The sequence below is a fragment of the Equus caballus genome, chromosome 16 (assembly GCF_041296265.1).
Source record: "Equus caballus isolate H_3958 breed thoroughbred chromosome 16, TB-T2T, whole genome shotgun sequence".
NCBI lineage: Eukaryota > Metazoa > Chordata > Mammalia > Perissodactyla > Equidae > Equus > Equus caballus.
In genome coordinates, this window is record NC_091699.1 from 32441392 (window position 1) to 32463716 (window position 22325).

Sequence of the window (22325 nt, forward strand, 5' to 3'; positions counted from 1 at the left end):
AAGCATGCTCAGCATGCATGAGTTAACTTGATGGGCAATGAATGTGCCTAATCTGATGTGATTTTTATAACCCCACAAATTATAAAGCTAGGGTGCAGAATACTGTGTTGTGGAAGCCTTTGTGCATGTTTTCTTTGCAGCCTAAAAGCAAGAAATGTAAAGAATTTGATTTGAACAGCTGATTTGGTGAGGCTGGGTACAGATAAAGGTGCAAAATGCTAAACGCTGTACAGATGACACAGAGAGGGATGTACGGGTCCAGTAGCAGGAAAGATTGGGTTTGGTAGATATGGGATGTTGAATGCTCACTTGTTTAATTTGTTTTAGGTAACACGGTAGCAAAGAGAGAGATGCACTTCAACCTGGAGAAGCGACAGGATGCAGAGCTCTCTTGATTGAATGACAGTCCTGGCCAGGTTGTGCGAAATTGTCCTGGATTTCAGCAACATCCCATTTGCGTGTGTGTGCTGTGAGGAGTGGCACTCAGTTAACTGTGCCAGCCGTCTCTGCTTTATGATTTCATTACATTGAATTATAACCATTCACCTGCCACACAGTTGACACACTATGTGGATTCCCAAGGAACGTACCTCCAAGAAACCCCGGAAGACAAAACCAGAGACTTCCAAATAGGTCGCCACTGAAGAAATATTTGCTCTTCAGCTTTTTTCTGCCTGTACGAAGACATATTTCACAGGCTCCTCATTCTGTTCCTCTTTTGAACTGTTTCTTTAGCCCTTGCGTTAAAGTGGTTTGAAAGGGGTCTGAATAACAAAACGTTTTTGCAGATGTAGATCAATGAACTCTGATTAACTGGTGATGAAAATTTATTTTATAAACCTGGAAGAGAAGGACTTCTTATGTGTGCATTTGTATTTTTGCTTTTCATTTAGAATTTTTGCATTTTAAGTTCCATTGTCAAGTTCATGAAAATGGGAGCATTTTTAACGTTGGGGCACCATTTTACTGAGTGCTAAGGAAGCGTATCAACCACAGTATTTTATAACCAAAGCTCTATCATGACATATTCACAAAAGAAACAAAACCTGTTGGGATTTTTATGGCTTATGTGTAGTCATAGAGGTAAATCATTTAAAATATAAAACAGTCTCTGTTTAGATCGAGAATGATTACTTAGATCCAGTTTATGTCAGTTAAAATATTTTGTTAACTCCTAGACAGGAGTCTTTAAATGTAGAATTTTTAAACTGTAAATGACTTATTCTTAGCTCTTTCCCTACTTACGTGTTAGTCATCTTATTTCTTTAAATATAAGTAAAACCTGAGTCACTTTTTTCTTGGTTTAATGATTTTGCAGCAGACATGTCTCCACATATTCTCGGATGCTGTCATGCAGAAACGTATTACAGATGAAAAGCAACTGACCCAGATTTTAAATGCATAATCTGATTAAAAAACATACTACTGTAATATTATGGGATAGATTTTATATATTAAGAAATACCAAAAACATACTTTCTGCATTGTTAAATTATCCCTGTCTTTTTGCAATTATAGGGGAAAATAATACTATAACATTGTTTATAGCAGTAACAGTTACATCTATTTGATTTTATTCTTGCAGAAGGAATGGAAATTGGCAATATTCATTTGTTTGCTAAATTTAGTTTTCATTTGATTACATACTTACCAGAGTTGTTACTCTCATATTAAGTAAAAAATTGATTCTGCTGATAGCATAAGTCTTTGTGATTATTTTCTACCTTAAGACTTTGTGTTAACATCCTAAGCTTGCAAATTTTAAATGTGAACTGTGCAAAATAACTTTTTTAAAAATAACATCTAACTTTGCAGATGTTTACCGTACGGCAAACTTGGTGCCTGTAGCTAGATTGCCACTTTATTTCCTCTCCGAAATCTATGTAGCATTAAAGAGAATTTAAAATCTAGGGAGATTTAGTTAAGTTTAGGCATACTGATGATGATTTACGCATACTCTGCTGCCTTTAGTGTAAGACCTTACGTTGTAAGAAGAGAGAGTTAAAAAAAAATAAGATTTTATGGTACATGAAACAATGTCTTAGTTTTTTAGCCACACATCTGATCTTATACCCCAAGTAAGATCAAGTTAAAATGACACTGCTTCACCTTGGTGTATATTTCTAGGGTGTAAACTACTTCCAGGGAATAAATAGTCCATTTGGGAAAATGGCAGGTATCAACACTGCCATTTCATCCATTATTGCTTCAAAGTGTACTTTTTACCTAGTTCAAAAGTTAGCCCTGAAATGGGGCTTTCTTTGAGAAGCATTTTAATGTTATCATTCCTTTTCGTTTCCTGTAGGAAAGTAGATAGGAGACTTTTCTCTATTTTTACAGAATTTAAAGCAAAGCTATCAAGAGAAGATATCAGTCATCTCAGCATTAGGCCCTCTAATTGTGACACGTGCGGTCTCAACACCCGAGACCTTTAGTTCTTATGTCTTAGAACATGGAGCTGCTCAGGTGGGGCTGTGGCTCAGCCCGAGTCTCTCCAAAGAAACCAGCCACCCCCTAGATTTTAGAGCTCTTCCTTGGGTCCCTATTTGCTGCTTCAAACCATACACACACCTTTTTAGCACCTGCCTTTGGAACTCTGTTCATACATTAAATTCAACAAACACTGAGGGAACCTTCCCAAGACCGCCCATGAGTTGTTGGGGGAAATTCTCCATCCCTATACACAAAAATCCATTTTTCTACTCAACCTGGGAAGTAGTTATGAATATTCCCATTTTATAAAGGAGAATTTAGGATGCAATAAAATTAAACTTGCCTAAACTCACAGCTAGTTACTACTGGAAATTATACAATGAGAAGTCATGAAAAGAGATAAGAAACTGTAGATTTATTTTTCTTTGAGTATATTTTAAGTAATGTCTGTTATTACCTGCTTTATCAAGATCATATTTGTTCAGGGGCTGGCCCCGTGGCCGAGTGGTTAAGTTCATGCGCTCCGCTGTAGGCATCCCAGTCTTTCATTGATTCGAATCCTGGGCGCGGACATGGCACTGCTCATCAGACCATGCTGAGGCAGTGTCCCACATGCCACAACTAGAAGGACCCACAACGAAGAACATACAACTATATACCAGGGGGCTTTGGGGAGAAAAAGGAAAAAAATAAAATCTTTAAAAAAAAATCATATTTGTTCATGTCTAGCGCCTGCACTCTTTGCCACTATCTCATAATGTGCCAATACACTGATGAAAAACATCATACTGCTAATATTTTAGAGTTGGTAAAATATTCACAATTGAATTTCTACTTGAGTTTAAAAGAGTAACTGTATTCTTTATTTAAAAGTTCTAGGATAATATGAAAAAATAATGAAGTGCTCAATGGTTGGACTGAGACTATAAGCAACTATAAGGTTATATATCCCACAGTGAGCATTGGCAGAGCACCAGCCCTTCTCCACGTCATCTTTGGTCAGAGGCTACCTGAGGGCAGCTGTAGTCCCAGCATGTATTACATGGATTTCCAAGGTTTCTTGAAGAAAATGATGCAGCAACTGAGCCCGTATTCTCCCACATCAACACTATTGGATAGAGAGGAGGCAGCATCCGCTTCGGTGGGTGGGCGCTCTCCAGCCCAACACCATGAGTCCTTGGTCAGCTCCCTCATTGGAGTTTTTGCCCATACTATGGAATTTTGGGGGGAAAGAATTTGTTGATGCACAAGGTTAGGAATTGACTCCTGCAAACGTCAGTGGAAACCACCTCACCAAAATGCCTATTTCACAGATAATTTCTCCAGGATTGGAAAATGCTTTTTTACAGAAGTCTTTATTTGGGGCTTTTAGGGACCCACTGACCAAGGACGAATCCATTGCTAGTCTGATGCCTAATTTCACCATTTAGGGTCTCCCTGAAATAGGCAAAGAATTATTGAGAGTTTTACCTAAAACATGGATTCTTCTACACTAGGGGTTGGCAAACTGTGGCCTCTAGGTCAAAGCCAGCCTGCCTGGTTTTGTAAATAAAGTGTGTTGGAACACAGCCATGTCATTTGTTTATGTAACGTCTCTGGCTTTGCACTACAACAGCGAAGTAGATTAGTTGCCAGAGCCCACATGGCCCACAAAACCTAGAATATTTACTCTTTGATCCTTTACAGAAAAGTTTGCCAATTCCTGTTGTACACAACGGAAGAGGATGATGTTTTTATGAGTTCATTGGAATACTGTAAGATAGTGGCAAAGAGTTCAGGTGCTGGAGGCGCACAAATCGGAGTTTGAATATCGGCTCTGCCTCTTATCTTTCAAAGCTTTCTATGCTCTAAGTTTCAGTTTATCTATAAAATAGGGATAATGATATAGACACCCCACAGGAGTTTTTTGGGAAGAATTTTATATCAAAAAACTCTTAGCATGGTGGTTAGGAAATACTAAGCTCTTGATAAAGTTACACCTCTTGTATGAGCACTTAGTAATCCAAGTCATCACACCTTGTGCAAAAGGAGAACCAAACAGCAGGCCCTCACCTCAAAGCTGGGGCGCGAGGTTTAAGTGGACACTGCTGACAGAAAATTGGGACCAGATAGACCAGACCTTAAAGTGTTTAATTCCTTGTTTCCAAGTCTCACTAAGAACTTTGAGAAAGCAGAGCAAGGACAAACTCGGAAAACAACTCAAGGAGCATTGCTTGCCCGTGACCTTGGCTGTCAGTTTGGCAGAATGTTGAAAATGCCTGTGCTGTCTTCATGGACAAGTAAATATCTTGGGCCTCTAATACCTATCTGGTAGAAGTTGGAGCACCATTGGGAAGAAAGATGTATACACAGGAATCCTGATTTGAATCTGCAGCCTGCGATGACAGATGGCAGCGCGTGTGCACACCCTCCCCCCACCCCGACACACATATCCCCACACCTGTTCTTTCAACTTCATCTTGCAAAAAACTCAAGCCCCATCCAGCAGCCATGTGAAAGGAAACAATCATTTCAAGTTACGACGTAATCTTGTAAACAGAAACTTTGAACAAAAAAGCCCCGTAAATAATTGATGAACAGTTACTGAAGCGTGTTGGACAGTCTCCGTGGTATTGATTTGGGGCTGTGAACAAAGCCAGGCTCTGCAGGCTCATAGTTTAGCCCTTTTCTCTCCCGTTGGAAGCTATCAGTATTCAGAGCCTGCTGACATGTCGGGAATGTGAAATGATGCTTCTTTTATGTTGTCCAATTGGGCCTTTGCTCTCTCTATGGATAGGTCTCTGACCCATCCTTTAATTATCAGCTTTGATTCTCTTAATGAGGAGTTATCAAGATAGTTCATGACACTGAATTGTTAATTGAATAACTATAACTAATGATCAAGGAATGGAAGCAAGCAAATGAACTTGGGTTCTCTATTTCCAATCTGAAATCTACTCTCCGTAGTTCAGTTTGGGCCTCTGAACTTCCCTGCCCTCTTTTTGAATTGCATCTCCACCCTTGCTCTGTTACACCTATTAAATTCAACATTCACTGTTTTATAGACCATTCACAGACATCACAGAAAATAAAATCATGCCCTTGCTATTTTAGCATTGCAATAACTGAAAAGAAAACATAAAAAATAATCCATAGTTTCTCTCTTAAACACTCCCTCACGCACAAATCAATAGAGCGGAATGCTTAGGTCAGCTCTGTGGGGGCGTGGGTTGAAATAGGAATCAGGACAATCCTTTGGAATATTTAAATATTTATGAGCGCTATATATCTGACAGAGGACTGAGACTGATTCTTAATGGCACAGTAAAGGAAGTGGAATAAAACCACGAAGTCTCAGCTTGAGAAAAAGTTAGCGACAGCTCTTGAAACTGTCAAAGTCAGAAAAATTGGTATTTGATGATGCCATATGCTATTTCAATCACTGTCTTTCCTGATTCGCTACTAGAGCGCAGACGAGGAGTAGAATAGGGGAGATGTTTCAAAGATGCTGTGTTTGACATTCTCCAGGGAAAGGCACTTTGCCTGTGGTAAATCAGTGCAGATGGCTCTGATTTGGTGATGGAGGCACTTGGGCTGTGGTACAGCGAGCCAAGTAGAAAGAGATTTGAGTGTGTGTTTGGAGGACTCATTTCATTTCTGATTAGACAAAAGACTAGTGTAGAAGGTCTTCCCCATTTTTTATTCCATTCATCTTCTTATGGCTTAGAGAGATATATCCTTCCTGACATCTCAAATGCAAAAAGAAGTCCAAAGGTGGGAGAGGTCTGTGCCGCCTCAGAGTAGGGCCTGCAAGGCAGATCTACTCAACAGGAAAATATTTGTAAAAATTGATGGATTTGACGACATAAAAAGCAAAACCTGTGCATGGCAAAAGCACATAAAGCAAACTAACGGTCCAACTGGGAATCCTATTTACAGCTTATACAGCGGAAAAAATATTAATATCCATATATACAAAGATTTTACAAACCAGCAAACAAAAGATGAACACCTCTATAGAAAAGTAAATGAAAGGTGTAATAATTCATAAAAGAAGAAATACAAAAAGACCAGTGGTTTGCAGTTTTTCATGAATAGTTGAGACTGAACAGTCTTTTATGTATCACTTTGGCCAATATTAAAAAAAAAAAAAAAAAGAGGGGCCAGCCTGGTGGCATTGTGGTTAAGTTCACATGCTCCGCTTTGGCAGCTGGGGTTCCTAGGGGTTGGATCCTGGGTGTGAACCTACACATCACTCATCAAGCCATGATGTGGTGGTGTCCCACATACAAAATAGAGGCACAGATGTTAGGGACAATCTTCCTCACCAAAAGAAAAAAAAGAATATTTAACAGTTACAGGGATGTAGTGTTACAGTGTACATATTGCATATCAAGATCCTTAGCAGTGTAATACTTCTTGACTCAAGATTTCTACTTATAGGAATTTAATGAATTAAGAGGCCAAGTGGCATGAACAAGAATACGATTCACAGAATTATTCATAAGAGCAAAAAGTCAGAAATCCTAAATAACCATCGAAAGGGGCTGTACTTCTGGTTCTGGGCAAGGTGCATTTCATTTTACTCCTGCTAATCACAACAAAAATCCCTGGATTAAACACATAAGTCACCTAGCACAGGACTCAAAGATGGAGGAAAGGAGGACGGCTAGGGCCTTTGGGACTCAAGGAACAACCCAGCAGTGAGGTCCTAGGTTTTTTTCTTGTGTCCTGTGTACCCCAGCTGAGGTGTTGGAGAAGCCTGCAACTCAGAAATGCCAAAGGGTGCAGACAAGAAACAGTCCTTTCTTTCATGCAAAGGACTGGGAAAAGGGCAACCCAACAGTGTAGAGCCTTTAACCATTTCTGCCTGTCCTTGAGTGAACACCATGAAACCCATCTGCAGTCACGTGTTACCCAGTGGGTGCTCCAGCAGGGGAGTCTGCAGGTGGCACTCTGTCATCCAGCCCCCTCTCTCACAGTGTGGACTCTGTCCTTCCCCTGCAGGGCCAGTGGATGAACTTGGACTTCTACCACCCTCTTGCAATAGCAAGGAGGTGTGCTCCTCCCCTGTGTAGCTTATGGGCAGAGGCCTGTCATCCATATCCCCTACAGTAATGAGGCAGCACCCCTTCCTCAGAGCCTGTGGGCAGAATTCTGAGTTCCATGTTTCCCACCCAAAGTAATGAGGCAAGGCTCCTCCCCTGTGAGCAGAACTCTGAGTTCTGCCCCCACCCCACCACAACAGTAACAAGGAGGAACCCCTGCCCTGTGGAGCCTGTGGGCAGAATTTTGATGCCATCTCCTCTGCAAGAACAAGGTGACCCTCCGCCAGGTGTGTTAGTGTGTAAAACCCTGTCTTCTGTCTCCACCCTGCTGTAATGATCTATGTCTTCCTCCTTCCCATCTCCCAGCTTCCACTGAGGATACTGTAGTGTAGACTCCTATCATCTAGCTAACACACGAGTGGAGTGGAAGAGAATAGCACTGCAGAAGCTTTATAAATTGACATTTGAACCACGACCCACAAGAGTGAGCCAGGACATGTATTTTGAACCTAATAGGTTGACTAGCTGCCAAAATATAAAATTTAAATAAGAACCAGAGTCTGATTACATAATATTCAAAATATCCAGGATACAGTCCAGAATGACTCATCGTATCAAGAAACAGGAAAATTTCAACTCAAATGAGAAAATGTGATTAACAGCTGCCAACACTAAGATGACACAGATGTTGCAATTTTTAGACAAGGATTTCCAAGTAACTGTCATAAAAATGCTCCAACAGGCAATTATGAACACTCTTGAAACAAATTAAAAAATAGACTCTCTCAACAATGAAATAGAAGACATAGAGAAGAATCAAATAGAAATTTTAGAACTGAAAAACACGTTAACAAAAATAAAGAAAACCCTCACTGGATGGGTTTCATAGCAGAATTGAAATGGGATAGGAGAGAATCAGTGAACTTCAAGACAGACGAAGAGAAATCATCAATCTGAACAACAGAGAGGAAATAGACTGAAATAAAATAAACTGAGCCTCAGGGACTTGTGATACAATAACAAGAGATCTAACGTTCCTGTCCTCAGAGTCTGATAAGGGGGTGAGAAAGAATATGGAGCTCAAAAAAATACTCAAAGAAAAATGGCTGAGAACTTCCCAAATTTGGCAAAAGACAAACCTACAAATTCAAGGGTACATGTGAGAACATAAGTTTTTTACTTCTCTTGGATGAAAACCCAGGAGTACAATTACTGGGTTGTATGATAGAAAGTTGCAGAACTTTTTCAGAGTCGTGGTACTATTCTACATTCCCACTAGCAATGTTTGAGAGATCCAGTGACTTCACATCCTCACCAGCATTGTACGGGTCATTCTCGTTATTCACGGCAGTGACGATCTATAAAGACACCACGAACACTGAATGAATGAATATCAAATCACTGCTCCTATGGGAAATACAGGGATATGATCCTGTGAGCCTTTGGTCACAATATTTTCATTAACTGATCAGTACATTACCTTTTTTTATGTATGTTTCTGTTTAAAAACATATTATTTAATATATTAATGTTGACTGATTAACATTGAACTCATGGCCAATAGCACTATAACTCATGCTGGAACAAAGCTTATTTAACACGTGTATTTTCTCCAGAAGGCATATCACAGCTTTTTTGTGCTTAGAAGCACTAGCCAGCACTTCAGCACTATGCTTAGGGGCCATCTTAAAGAGTGAAATAACCAAGAAAAAGCACAAAAATGCAAGGAAATGTGGTTCTAAATAGACCACATAAAGGACACTTGCTTACAGTATGAGAGCTGAAAGAAGAAGGCAGAGGGCGTCCCTGTGTTCAACCTCAGCTGGGCACATTTGTGCTCGGTGACTCAGATTTTTCACAAGTCTGTGCAGCACACGTCCAAATGACCGGGAAAGCACTTTGAGAATTGATTTTGAGGTTACAAACAAACTTTAGTAAGTAGACAAATCCACAAATACAGAACCCATGATTAATCAGGACTTACTGTACCAATACAGATTTTCTGGCTTTGACAACGTATCACAGTTACATAAGATATTATTGTTGGAAGAATCTGGGTAAAAGGTACACAAACTTTCCTATTTTTATAATTTCCCATGAGCCTTAAACTATTTCAAAATAAAAAGTTATTAAAAAGGGGGAGGTGGCTAAAAATGTTATGGTATCTCATTATAATGGTATTGATTTATATTGGAAGTAATATAATCCAATTTTATTAAAACACACATATAGCTCTCATATATACATTGTTAAAAGGGAGGACAATGTGTGGTTTTAACTTCCGTTTTTACTCTGTGCTTTTTTGAGACAGGTTCAGTAATATATTTAATCTCTACCTGAGCTCCCTTCACATATTCCCTTAACTAGTTCTAACTTAAACTGAGTTATTATTTAAAGGCAGGGAAGACAATCCACATATCTAGAAATGACATTCTGTTTGACTGTCAAGACTGTGAGATGATCACTCTTCAACTTGATCTCTCAAATATAAGTCTCGCCAACCTAGAGATGTCGTGTATCAGAATTTTCGAAAGAGATTGGTGTAGCCATCAGAATTCATCTATTACCTTTCTGCCTGATCCCCTACACTCTAGGTCTTTATGCAAGCTGGAGGCATCTTTGGCTCCATGGTGCAGAAATCGCTAGAGACAGAAAGGCAACTGATATTTATTGAGCACCCACTATGTGGAAGGCACAGTGTAGTAGTTTGCCAGTATTTTCCTGATGAAAGACAGTCTTAGGAAAATTGAAAAGTTACCCCGAAGACTCACAAATAATAAGTGTCAGAGCTGAGATTCACACCTCTTGTCATGTAGCTCCCTAGTCTTTCTCAGAGGCTTGTAGTTTGAGAGTAAATGTTAGTAAATAGTAAGGTCAGGAAACACAACTCATTCTCAAGGCTTTAAAGTTTCAGCAAAAACTCCCAGAGAAGACACTGTAAAAATAAAGCCATATCAGGGTGGCGATAATTGAAATCAAAAGGAGAGAGATTTGGAGCCTAATGCTATAATTAATTTTGTAATTGCATAAGACTGTCCAGAACTGGGAATTTGAGTTCTTAGAAAGTAAATAAATTTAAATGGGAATTACTTAACTAAAAATTTGATAAGACACTAATTGATTTTAGTAAAAAGACATTATGTTAAGTATAGTCAGCAAGACTGCTCGAATGAGGAAGTACATGTCTTGGAGTTTAATGGAACATCATCCCAATTGCCAAGATGCTGTCTCAGCAGAAAACAGGAGCCAACAGGATGCTATTAGATAGAAGGAGGTTGTTTTTCACGGCTAAAGCAGGAGTGGGCAGGGCCTGGGGGAAATCTCTTCTATGTTGCTGCTATGCCAATGATGACCGATTGCCTTCTGATCTCACTGCCCAACACAGGATTTCCTTGGTTTGACCAAGGTTTCTTTGGGTGAAAGAAAGGTATCCCTTAGAGCTGGGCCACTATTTCATGCAATGGGCCAGAGAAGCAATGACGAAATCAAGGCAGGAGAGACAAAGAGGCATATCTTCATTGCATCTCTAATGGCGCCTTTAAGCCATTTATATTTTTCAATTAATATCCTCATTCTACTTTCTCACAATCTTTCTCTAATGAAGGAAAATTCCCTTTATCTTAAGTTTCCATCTGAAAATTTCTCCTTGTCAGAAAGATAGTAAGTATTGTCTTATCAGAACAAATATCAAATCAGTTCTAATGACTGTGTTTGGAATAAAATATAGACGGCAGAAGGACAAATTATAAAACCAAGCTCTGTTTTATGGCATCCCCATGGAGAGACCCTAGTGGTTGTTGATTTACTAAATCAGAGCAAAGCATTTGTTCATGAAAGTGCCTAATGATACAGTTAGACATTTGATCATATGAACTGCTTGAGCCCTGTTTTAGTTTTTCAACTGACATGTAAAAGCCGTAGTAACTCTTTGGTTCACAGTTAAAAAAAACAGGAAGGATCAAGAAACAAAAAATATTTCCTTTACCTTTGTTTTCTTCTGATCTTTGGAATATCTGTGGCGTGGTACAGATCAGTTGCTAGAGATGCTTTTATACATCTGACGAATTCAACAGGTACATTGATTCAGTCATTCAGAATAATTCTGTGCTCACCTAATGGGAGGTTAGGATACTACAGCATATCAGCTTCAATTTCCCTGCAGTTTTCCTCCTCCAATTGTATCTGAAATTTAGTTGTCCAGACAGCCCCAAGACACTGAAGGAGACGAGTAGCTAATTTGTCCATTAGAATCTGAGATATCTTGAAGGGTAGACAGGTCATTCGCAGGAAACTTGACTTTTCAAATAATGCTGAAAGTTGTTAGTAAAATGGCATGTTGACAATCAAGCCCCATCAGGGTAAACAGATTCCCCTTAGGTTTATTTTTTAACTTTTTATTTCGAACTAATTATAGGAGTTGCAAAGAGAGCAGAGATGGGTCCCTTGTACGTTTCACTCAGATTACCCACTGATTCCATCCTATGTAATTATAGCACAATATCAAAATCAGAAATTTGACATTGGTACATTGTGTGTGTATAGTTTTAGATGTAAAACTGCTCCATCACCACAAAGATCTCCCTCATGTTATCCTTTTTAGTCACACCACCACCCCTGCCATCCCCCATTCCTAACCCTTGACAACCGCTGATCTTTCATCTCTATAAAAATTCAGCATAATGCCCTTGAGACCACTCCAAATTGCACGTGCCAAGAGTTTGTTCTTTTTTATTGCTGAGTAGTATTCCATGGTATGGATGGACCACAGTTTGTTTAGCCATTTACCTATTAAGGCATAATTTGATTGTTTCCAGTTTTTGGCTATTACAAATAAAGTTGCTATGAACAGTCATATATAACTTTTGTGCAAACATTAGGTTTTCATTTCTCTGGGACAAATGCCCAGGAGTTCAGTCACTGGGTCATATGGTAAGTGAATGTGTATTTTTTTCTTTTGAGAAATTGCAAACATTTTTTTGAGAGTGGCTACACCATTTTACATTCTACTAGCAATGTATGTGATCTATCTCTCACATCCTTACCAGGACTTTACTAGTGCTTGTTTTTAACGTTGAGTTGTGAGAGTTCTTTATATATTCTAGATATGAATCCTTTGACAGACGTGGTTTGCAAATATTTTCTCTCAGTCTCTTGGTTATTTTCTTTCTTTCTTTCTTTTTTTTGAGGAAGATTGGCCCTGAGCTAACATCTGTTCCCTTCTTCCTCTGCTTCATATGTGGGATGCCTGCCACAGCATGGCTTGATAAGCAGTGCGTAGGTCAGTGCCCACAATCTGAACTGGTGAACCCTGGGCTGCGGAAGCGGAGCATGCGAACTTAACTGCTGTGCCAACCAGGCTGGCCCCTTGCTTGTCTTACCTGGATCTTTCACAGAATAAAAGTTTTAAACTTTCATGGGATCCAATTTATTAATTTTTTTCTTTGATAGATCACACTTTTTATGTCATGTCTAATGATATTTCATTGAGCCCTACGTCCTGAAGATTTTCTCCCATGTTGTCTTCTGTTTTATAGTTTTACAGTTTACATTTAAATCTACGATCCATTTTGAGTTAATTTTTCTATAATACATGAAGTTTAAGTCAAGGTTCATTTTTGCTTATGGATGTCCAATTTCTCTAGCACCGTCTGTTGAAAAGGCTACCCTTCCTCTGTTGAACTGCGTTTGCACCATTGTCAATAATCAGTTGGCCATACTTGGGTGAGTCTATTTCTGGACTCTATACTGTTCCATTTATCTATGTATATTGGGTAGAGGGATAGACACAGTCATGATTACTATATGGTAAATATTGAAATTGACAGAGTGATTTCTTCTATTTTATTCTTATTTTTAGCTATTCTAGTTCTGTTGCTTTTCCATATAAATTCTAGAGTAGTCTTGCCTACGTCTACAAAAATATGATTGTGTTAAACCCTGTATATTAATTTTAGGAGAATTGGTCTTTACTAATTGGAGTCTTCCAATCCATGAGCATGGAATATCTCTCCATTTATTTACATCTTCTTTGATTTCTTTTGTCAGCACTGTTTGGTTTTCAGCATATAAGTCCTAACCAGTATTTTATGTTTTTGGAGAAGTTGTAAATAGTATTGTATTTTTCATTTTGTTTTCCAAATGTTCATTGGTAGTTTATAGAAATACAGTTGATTTTCCTATGTTGATCATGTATCCTGAGACTTTACTGAACTCACTTCTAAGTTCTGGGTAGTTTTTTTTTTTTTTTTTTGGCAGATTCTTTGGGATTGTCTATGTAGAACATCATGCCATCTGCAAAAAGGGGCAGTTTTATTTCTTCCTTTTCTGATATGTGTGCCATTTCTTTTTTTTTCTTTATTGTACTGGTTAAAACTTCCAGTACCACGTTGAATAAGAGTGGTGAGAGTGGTCATCCTTGCTTTGTTCCAGATCTCAGGGAGCAAGCATTTAGTCCTTCACTGTACTAGCTGTGGGTATTTTTGTAGGTGCCCTATTTGAGGGAGTTTACCTCTATTCCTATTTTTCTGAGATTTTTTTAAAATCACAAATAGGTGTTGAGTGTTATCAAATGTTTTGCATTGACCAATATGATCTTGTCATGTTTCTTCTTTAATCCTTTAAGAGGGTGAATTATATCAATTGATATTTAAATATTGTGATAACCTTCTATCCTTAGAATAAACCCCACTTGGCCATGGTGTATATTTCTTTTCATATGTTACTGAATTCTACTTGTAAATGTTTTGTTAAGAATTCCTGTGTTTACATTCATGAGGGCTGCCCTGAGTGCCTTCCCTTTTTTGTATTGCCTTTGTCTGGTTCGGTATTAGAATAATACTAGGTTCATAAAGTGAATTGAGAAGTGCCCCCTCCTCTTCTGTTTCCTGGGAGAGATTGTTTAGAGTTGGTGTTAATTCTTCTTTCAATGTTTGGTAGACTTCTCTAGTGAAGCCACGTGGGCTTTGAGATGTCCTTGTCCACACCTCTTGGTGTTTCCAGGTTACTGGTTTCTCCAGCACCTAGTCTGAGATATGTATGAGGCAGAGAGAAAACCCAGGGAACGCACCACTGTGTTGTTCCCTGGATCCCAACCTCCCTAGCTAGTCTGCCTTCTTCTTTCTACCTTTCAGACTTCTATTTTTTTCCAGAGTTTTTATCTGTATTTATTGGGAGGAATAGGGAAAGGTATGTATATTCCATCTTCCCAAAAGTGGAAGTCTCCCACAGGATTTTAACCTGGTGGGTTGCCAAGAAGAAAAATGTTTAGGAGAAAGGGGAGAAGATGGTAAATTCTAGAGAATTGTTCTGTCTTGGACTAAATGGTTAGTGAGGCTTTGAGTCCAATGATGAACAACCTACTCCAGCTATTTTATTTGCTTGTTTTCTTTTCTATTGAGATATATTTCATATAGCACAAATTTTACCCTTTTAAAGTGTACAATTCAGGAGGGTTTTAGTATATTACAAAGTTCTATAACCACCACCACTATCTAATTCCAAAATATTTTTGTTACCCCAGAATGAAACCCTACACCCATTAACAGTCACTCCATATTACTTCCTCCCCACAACCCCTCACTAATATAATTTCTGTCCCTGTAGCTTTGTCTATTCGGAACATTTCATATATATGGAATCATACTATATGTGGTCCTTTGTCTTGGGGTTCTTTCAATTAGTGTAATTTTCAAGGTTCATCCACGTTGTAGCATATGTTAATACTTCGTTCTTTTTGATGGCTGATTAATGTTCCATTGCATGGATATACAAGCTGTTTAAAATTCAGTTGATGGATATTTGGATTGTTTCTAGTTTTCAACTATTATGAATAACACTTCTTTGAACATTTGTGTGCAAGCTTTGGTGTGGACATATGTTTTCAATTCTCTTGGGTACATATCTAGTAGTGGAGCTGCTAGGTCATATGGTAACTCTATTTTTAACTTTTCGAGGCATTGCCAAAGTGTTTTCCAAAGTGGCTGCGTTATTTTTTCACCAGTAATGTATGAGGGTTCGAATTTCTCTACATTCTCACTTTCCATGTTTTTGGTTATAGCCATCCTCGTGAGTGTAACACTCACTATCATCTAGCGGTTTTATTTGCACTTCCCTAATGACTAATGATGTGAGTATCTTTTTATGTACTTATTTGCCATTTGTATGTTTTCTTTGGAGAAACATTTGAATACTTTGCCCATTTTTAAATTTGGTTGTCATTTTATTGTTGAGATGTAAGAGCTCTTTATATATTCTGGATATTAGATTTTTATCAGATATATGATTTGCAAGTATTTCCTCTCTTTTTGTGGGTTTTCATTGTCGTCACAGTGTCCTTTTATGCACAACATTTTTAATTTTTATGAAGTTCAATTTTTTTTTTGCCACTTGTGCTTTAGATGTCGTATCTAAGAAACCATTACCTAATCAAAAGTCACCAAAATTTATGTTTTATATAATTTTCACTCTTGTATTTTGGCCTTTAATCCGTTTTGAGTTGATTTTTGTATATGATACGAGGTAGGCATATTAGTTTCTTATGACTACTGTAACAAGTTATCACAACTTGTTGTGTTGTTGGTGGCTTACCACAACAGAAATTTATTCTCTCATCCTTCTTGAACCCAGATGTCTGCAATCAGTTTTACTGGGCCAGAATTAAGCTGGGTCAGCTGGGTTGTGCTCCTGCTAGAGGCTCAATGAGAGAATCCGTTTCTCACCTCTTTCATCTTCTAGTATTCCTTGGTTTGTGACTGTATCACTCCAATATCTACCATCACAGTCACACACTTCTACCCTTCTGACTATGTCAAGTCTCCCTCTGCCTTTATTTGATAAGGATCCTTGTGATTGCATTTTGGGAGCACCCTATAATCCAGAATAATCTGCACATCTCAAAATGCTTAATCTAGTCACATCTGCAAAGACCCTTTTTCCAAAAAAGGTAACATTTACAGATTCCAGAGAATAGGACCTGATACCTTTGGGGCACATTATTCAGCCTACCAGAGTAGAGGTCCAACTTCATTGTTTTTGCATATAGATATCCAGTTGTCTCAGCACTGTTTTTTGAAAAAGTTATTTCCCCCATTGAATTGTTCAGTCACACTTGTTGAAAATCAGTTGACTATAAATATGCTTTTTTCTGGTCCCTCAATTCTACATTGATCTTTATGTCTATCCATATGCCAGTACCACATTGTCTTGATTTGTAGTAAGTTTTGAAATTTACGAATGTGTCTTACAATTTTGTTCTTCTTTTTCAAGACTGTTTTGTTTAGTCTAGGTCTCTTACATTTCCTTATGAATTTTTGGATCAGCTTATAAATTTCTGTAAAATATTCAGCTGGGATTTTGATATATAGATTCAATACAATCTCTATCAATTTGGGGAACTTTACCATTTTAACAATACTAAGTCTCCTAAAGCATGAACATGGAATAATTTTCTACTTATTTAGGTCTTTTAGAATTTTTATGGTAATTTTTTGTAGTTTTCAGTGTAAAAATCTTACACTTTTTTGTTAAATTTATTCCTGTTTATTCATTTTGATGCTGTTGTAAGTGGAATTAATTTCATTTTTTTGATTGTTCATGGCAAAGGACAGAAATACAATTTATTTTTGAATATTTATTTTGTGTCCTCCAAACTTGTTGAATTTGTTTATTAGCTATAATACTTTTCTTGTGGATTCCTTAGGATTTTCATTATTCAAGATCATGTTACCTGCAAACAGAGATAGTTTTACTTCTTTCTTTCCATATGCGTGGCTTTTATTTTATTTTCTTGCCTAATTGCTCTGGCTAGAACATCCAGGACAGCGTTCAATAGAAGTGGCAAGAGTAGACATCTATATCTTGTTCCTGATCTTAGGGAAAAAGCTTTCAGTGTTTCACCATTGAGTATGAGACTAGCTATGGATTTTCAGACATATTCTTAGCCTGGTTGAGCAAGTTTTATTCTGTTTCTAGTTTATTTTTTTTCCTCCATGAAAGGATGTTGGAGTTTATCAAATGGTTTTGCTATGTTGATTGAGATGATCACGTGTTTTTTGCCTTCATTCTATTAATATGGTGAATTACATTGCTTCTCGTATGTTAAACCAACCTTGCCTTCCTGGCATAGATCCCGCTTAGTCATGGTACACAGTCTTTTTAATATATTTCTGGATATGGTTTGCTAATGTTTTGTAAAGGACTTTTACATCTATATTTATAATAGATTTTGGTCTGCAGTTTTAATTTCTTGTGTTGTCTTTATCTAGCTTTGGTATCAGGGTAATTCCGACCTCACAGAATGAACTGGGAAGTGTTCCTGTCTTTTCTTCTTTGGGGAAGAGTTTGAGAAGTTTCAGTGTGAATTATTCTTTAAACATTTGATAGAATTCACCAGTGAAGTCATTTTCTCCTTGGCTTTTTATTGTGGAATGTTTTTGAATACTAATTCAATCTCCTTACTTGTTATAGGTCTATTCAAGTCTATTTTCTATTTCTTCTTGAGTTAGTTCCAGGAGTGTGTTTCTTTCTAGGACTTTTTCCATTTAATGTAGATAAATATACTAGCATATAATTGTTTATAGTATTCTGTTATAGTAATATTTTATTTCTGTAAAGTTCATAATAATGGCCCTTCTTTTATTCATGACTTTAATAACTTGAGTCTTTTTTTCCTTGGCCAGACTAGCTAAAGATTTGTCCATTTTGTTGACCTTATCAAAGAATCTACTTTTGGTTTTATTGATTTTGTCTATATTTTCTTCTACTTTCTATTTCACTTATTTTGCCTATAATCTTTATTATTTCCTTCCTTCTGATTGTGTTGGGCTTACTTTGCTCTTTTCCCCCACTGGCATCTTAAGTGTAAGTTTAGGTTATTAAATTGAGATCTTTCTTTTTTAATATAGGTGTTTACAGCTATAAATTTCCCTCTTAGCACTGTGTTAGTTGCATCCCACAAGTTTTGCTATGCTCTGTTTTTGTTTCCATTCATCTCAACGTATTTTCTAATTTTCCTTGTGATTTCCTTTTTGGCCTCTTGGTTATTTAGGAGTATGCTGCTTAAGATCTGCATATTTGTGAATTCCCCAAATTTCCTTCTGTTAATGACTTCTAATTTCATTCCATTGTGATTGGAGAACATATTTTGTATTGTTTCAATTCCTTTAAAATTTTTAAGACATTTTATTGCCTAACATATGGTCTATACTGGAGAAGTTTTCACACGCACTTGAGAAGAACGAATATTCTGCTCTTGTTGGACGAAGTGTTCTATGGATGTGTCTTATCTTAGTTGGTTCATGGTGTTGTTCCAGTCTGCTGTTTTCTTGTTCATCTTCTGTCTAATTGTTCTATCCATCATTGAAAGTAGAGTAATGCAGTCTCCAAGTATTATTGTTAAGTTGTATATTTCTTCCTTCAGTTTTGTTAGTTTTTGCTTCATGTATTTTTGGACTCTGTTTTTAGGTGCACCCGTCTCCTCTTGACACACTGTCTCTCTTAGTTGACTCTGTTGTAACTTAAATGTAGGTATAGAACTATTCCAAGTGTATTTTGTATATAACCGTCCTTAAAAAGGTAATTTAATAACTAATATCCTAGATCAGGGGCCAGAAAACTTTTTCAGTAAAGGGCCAAATGATATTTTAGGTTCCTGCAGGCCATATTGTCTCTGTTACAACTACTCAGCCCTGCAGTTGTAGTGAGAAAACAGCCATAGACAACCTGATAGAAAATGAGTGTGACTGTATTCCAGGAAAAGTTTATTTACAAAAACAGACAGTGGGCCAGACCATATTTACCAACCTCCGGTCTATATAAATGTTTTTTGGTAGTGTGATTTATTAACAGGGTTCTTTTATCAATATTATTCTCCGTGTCCTTTTGGGCTATTTCCTTTGCATAATTCCAGCAAGTAATTTGATTTAGTGAACTTTACTCATGTTATAGAGATTCTAATCTAACAACTTGTGATGAATTTATTTGCAGGAAACAATTCTTCCTTCTTTACTGTCTTCAGTTCTGAAACATGGATATGAAAATAATTTCCATTTTCTTTACCAGCCATGTCTATGTTATTGGAAGCTTGAATATTGACATTTGACATAAAACGAATCTGAGACAACATAATATTCTCATTTCAAACCCAAACATTCTCATGTGTGGGTTCAAATGAGTCGCATCTGTGTTCAGAGTAAATCCTGGCAAATCAATTACAAAAGAGCATCCTAAGATGTATCGTATTTAGTTGAGAATGCATGAAACTATGTGTTAGAAAATATTTGGCAAGTATTGAGTCTTCAAGATTCCAGGAATGCTCCTGAGGTTTCAGAGGTTCAGGGCAGGGAAACTGTGCCCATTCCAACATACAGGTGTGACAACAGGAAAATTGAGTGCTAATTGATTGCTTGCTGTTCAGTGGTATGAAGAAATCTGTAGCAGAGTCCAAATGAATAAATAATCAAATCCCAGCTATAAAGTAATGGAATGATAGATTGCTCAGGAAGGTTCTGTTATCAAGACATGTTAGCCAGAGCAGCAAGAATACCTATAAGCTATGGGAGGAAAAAAGAGACATGGATGTAAGGTATTTATTACTATATGATTATCCCAGGGCACATTTCTTTTAAGAATCTTGAATTGCTGCCACAAACTTCCTCAGTGAGAGGAGACGGAGGGGGAGGTTATCTCAGTTTAACAGACTTGGAAATGATGGCCCAGAGTGGCTTAGTGACACACTGGTGAGCTTGTTTGCTTCAGCTCTGGAGCCCCTCCTGGGATAAAACCTGGCCAGCTTCCCAAGCTGCCTGCCTTCAACTGTATTACAGCAACAAATATTTACCTGGCTTTGGTTGAGCCTGGTGAGGAGGATAAGGAGGATAATAGCAGCTACTGGTTGTTGCAAGCTTAACTGGTACCAGGCCCCATGATAAGAGTTTGACATATATTATCTCATTTATTCCTCACAAATAACACTGTAGAGTGATTTAAATGATCCTCATTTTAAAGATGAAGAAACTGAGGCTCTAAGCAGTTAAGTGACTTGACCATACTGAACCTTCTTTCTCTGATTCCAAACTTTCTTTAAATACTTTCTGCAGTTTCCTCAGCCAACACAACTCTTCCGCTCTGTCTGGCAGTTATATTTTGTGCCAAACAATAGTGATGTCATTCTGGCTTACTGACCAGTCTCTTGTGAATCTGGACAGCCTAAATTAGGCTCTTAGAGCTGACTAGATCATCAAATTAAGTTGCCAAAAATTGTAGACTATGGGGCCAGCCCAGTGGTGCAGCAAAGTTTGCATGTTCTGCTTTGATGGCCCGGGGTTCGCTGGTTCGGATCCCGGGTGTGGACATACGCACCACTTGTCAAGCCATGCTGTGGCAGGCGTCCCACATATAAAGCAGAGGAAGATGGGCATGGATGTTAGCTCAGGGCCAGTCTTCCTCAGCAAAAAGAGGAGGATTGGCAGCAGATGTTAGCTCAGATCTAATCTTCCTCAAAAAAAAAAAAAAAAAAAACAGAAAGGTAGACTATGGCTTCTTATGACCCATATGAATGAATTGGTTCTTGGGGGGCAATAGCTGCCTACTTCTTGCCCTTTTTTCCCTGGAGTATAGACAGTAACTGCTGTGGGAGGTTCTGGAAGGCCAAATGCTATGTGAGCTTGGAAAATGAATAAAGTTGTGGTAGGCAGAATTCTAAGATGGCCCGCCTGAGATTCCTGACCCTGGTGCACACACCTTATATAATGCCCTCTCTGGGTGCGGACAGCATCTGTGAATATAATGGGATATCACTCCTGTGATCAGGTTATATGTCAAAGGTGAAGGGATTTTTTCAGATTAATTAAGACCCTAATTCAATTGGTTTTGAGTTAATCAAAAGAGAGATTTCCTGGGTGAGCCTGACTTAATCAGGTAAGTGACTCAACTGTGACTGATTCTCCTGCTGGCCTTGAAGAAGTGAGCTGGAATGTTGTGAGAGCATCACGTAGTAAGGATCTGCAAACAATGAGAATAACCCCCAGCTGACATCTTTTAAGAAAACAGGGACTTTAGTCCTACAACCGCAAGGAACTGAATTCTGGCAACAACCACATGAGTTTGGCAGAGGATCCTGAAATCCAGAAAAGAATGCAGCTTGGACAACACTTGGATTGCAGCCCTATGAACCCTGAGTAGAAGACCCAGCTAAACCCTGCTGAGACTCCTGAACCACTGAAACTGTGAGATCATAAGTGAATGATGATTAAAGCCACTAACTTTGCACATTTTTTGTTATGCAGCAACCGATAACTAATACAGAATTCTTCCTGGAGAAGGAGTGTCTTAATCAGGGTTCTCTAGAGAAACAGAACTGATGGGATATGTATATCTCCATATATGTGTGTATACATGTATATTTATTATAAGAATTGACTCACATGACAATGAAGGCCAAGAAGTCCCACATTTGCTGTCTGCAAGCTAGAGAACCAGGAAAGCTGGTGGTATAATTCAGTCCAAGTATGAAAGCCTGAGAACCAGGTTACTGATGTCCCAGGGCAGGAGAAGATGGATGTCTCAGCTCAAACAGAGAGCAAATCTACCCTTCCTCCACTTTTTTGTTCTATTCAGGTTCTCATCAGATTGGATGATGCCCACTCACTTTGGTGAGGGCGATCTTTATTCAGACTCCCAATTCGAGTGCTAATCTCTCCTGGAAACACCCTCACAGGCACACCCAGAAATAGTGTTTTACCAGCTATCTGGGCATCACTTACCCTAGTCAGCTTGACACACAACAGTAACCATGAGAAGGAGCTTTCCTGCTTCTCTCTTGTCCCTCTCCAAGCCCATTCCCCAAACCACAGCCAGAGTGACCTTTCC

The 22325-nt window shown here is 38.2% G+C and overlaps 1 protein-coding gene across 3 annotated transcripts in view; it reads left to right on the top strand.

The window, feature by feature from the left end:
• The window catches only part of TAFA4 (TAFA chemokine like family member 4), a 148025-nt gene extending 146330 nt beyond the window's left edge, over nucleotides 1-1695 (top strand). For all 3 annotated transcript variants that reach the window (XM_023620099.2, XM_023620100.2, XM_070238649.1), the window contains exon 6: nucleotides 328-1695. In XM_023620099.2, coding sequence (XP_023475867.1) covers nucleotides 328-339 — 12 coding nt within the window. In that variant the 3' untranslated portion in view covers nucleotides 340-1695. The remainder of the gene's footprint in view (nucleotides 1-327) is intronic.
• Nucleotides 1696-22325: the final 20630 nt, after the last annotated feature.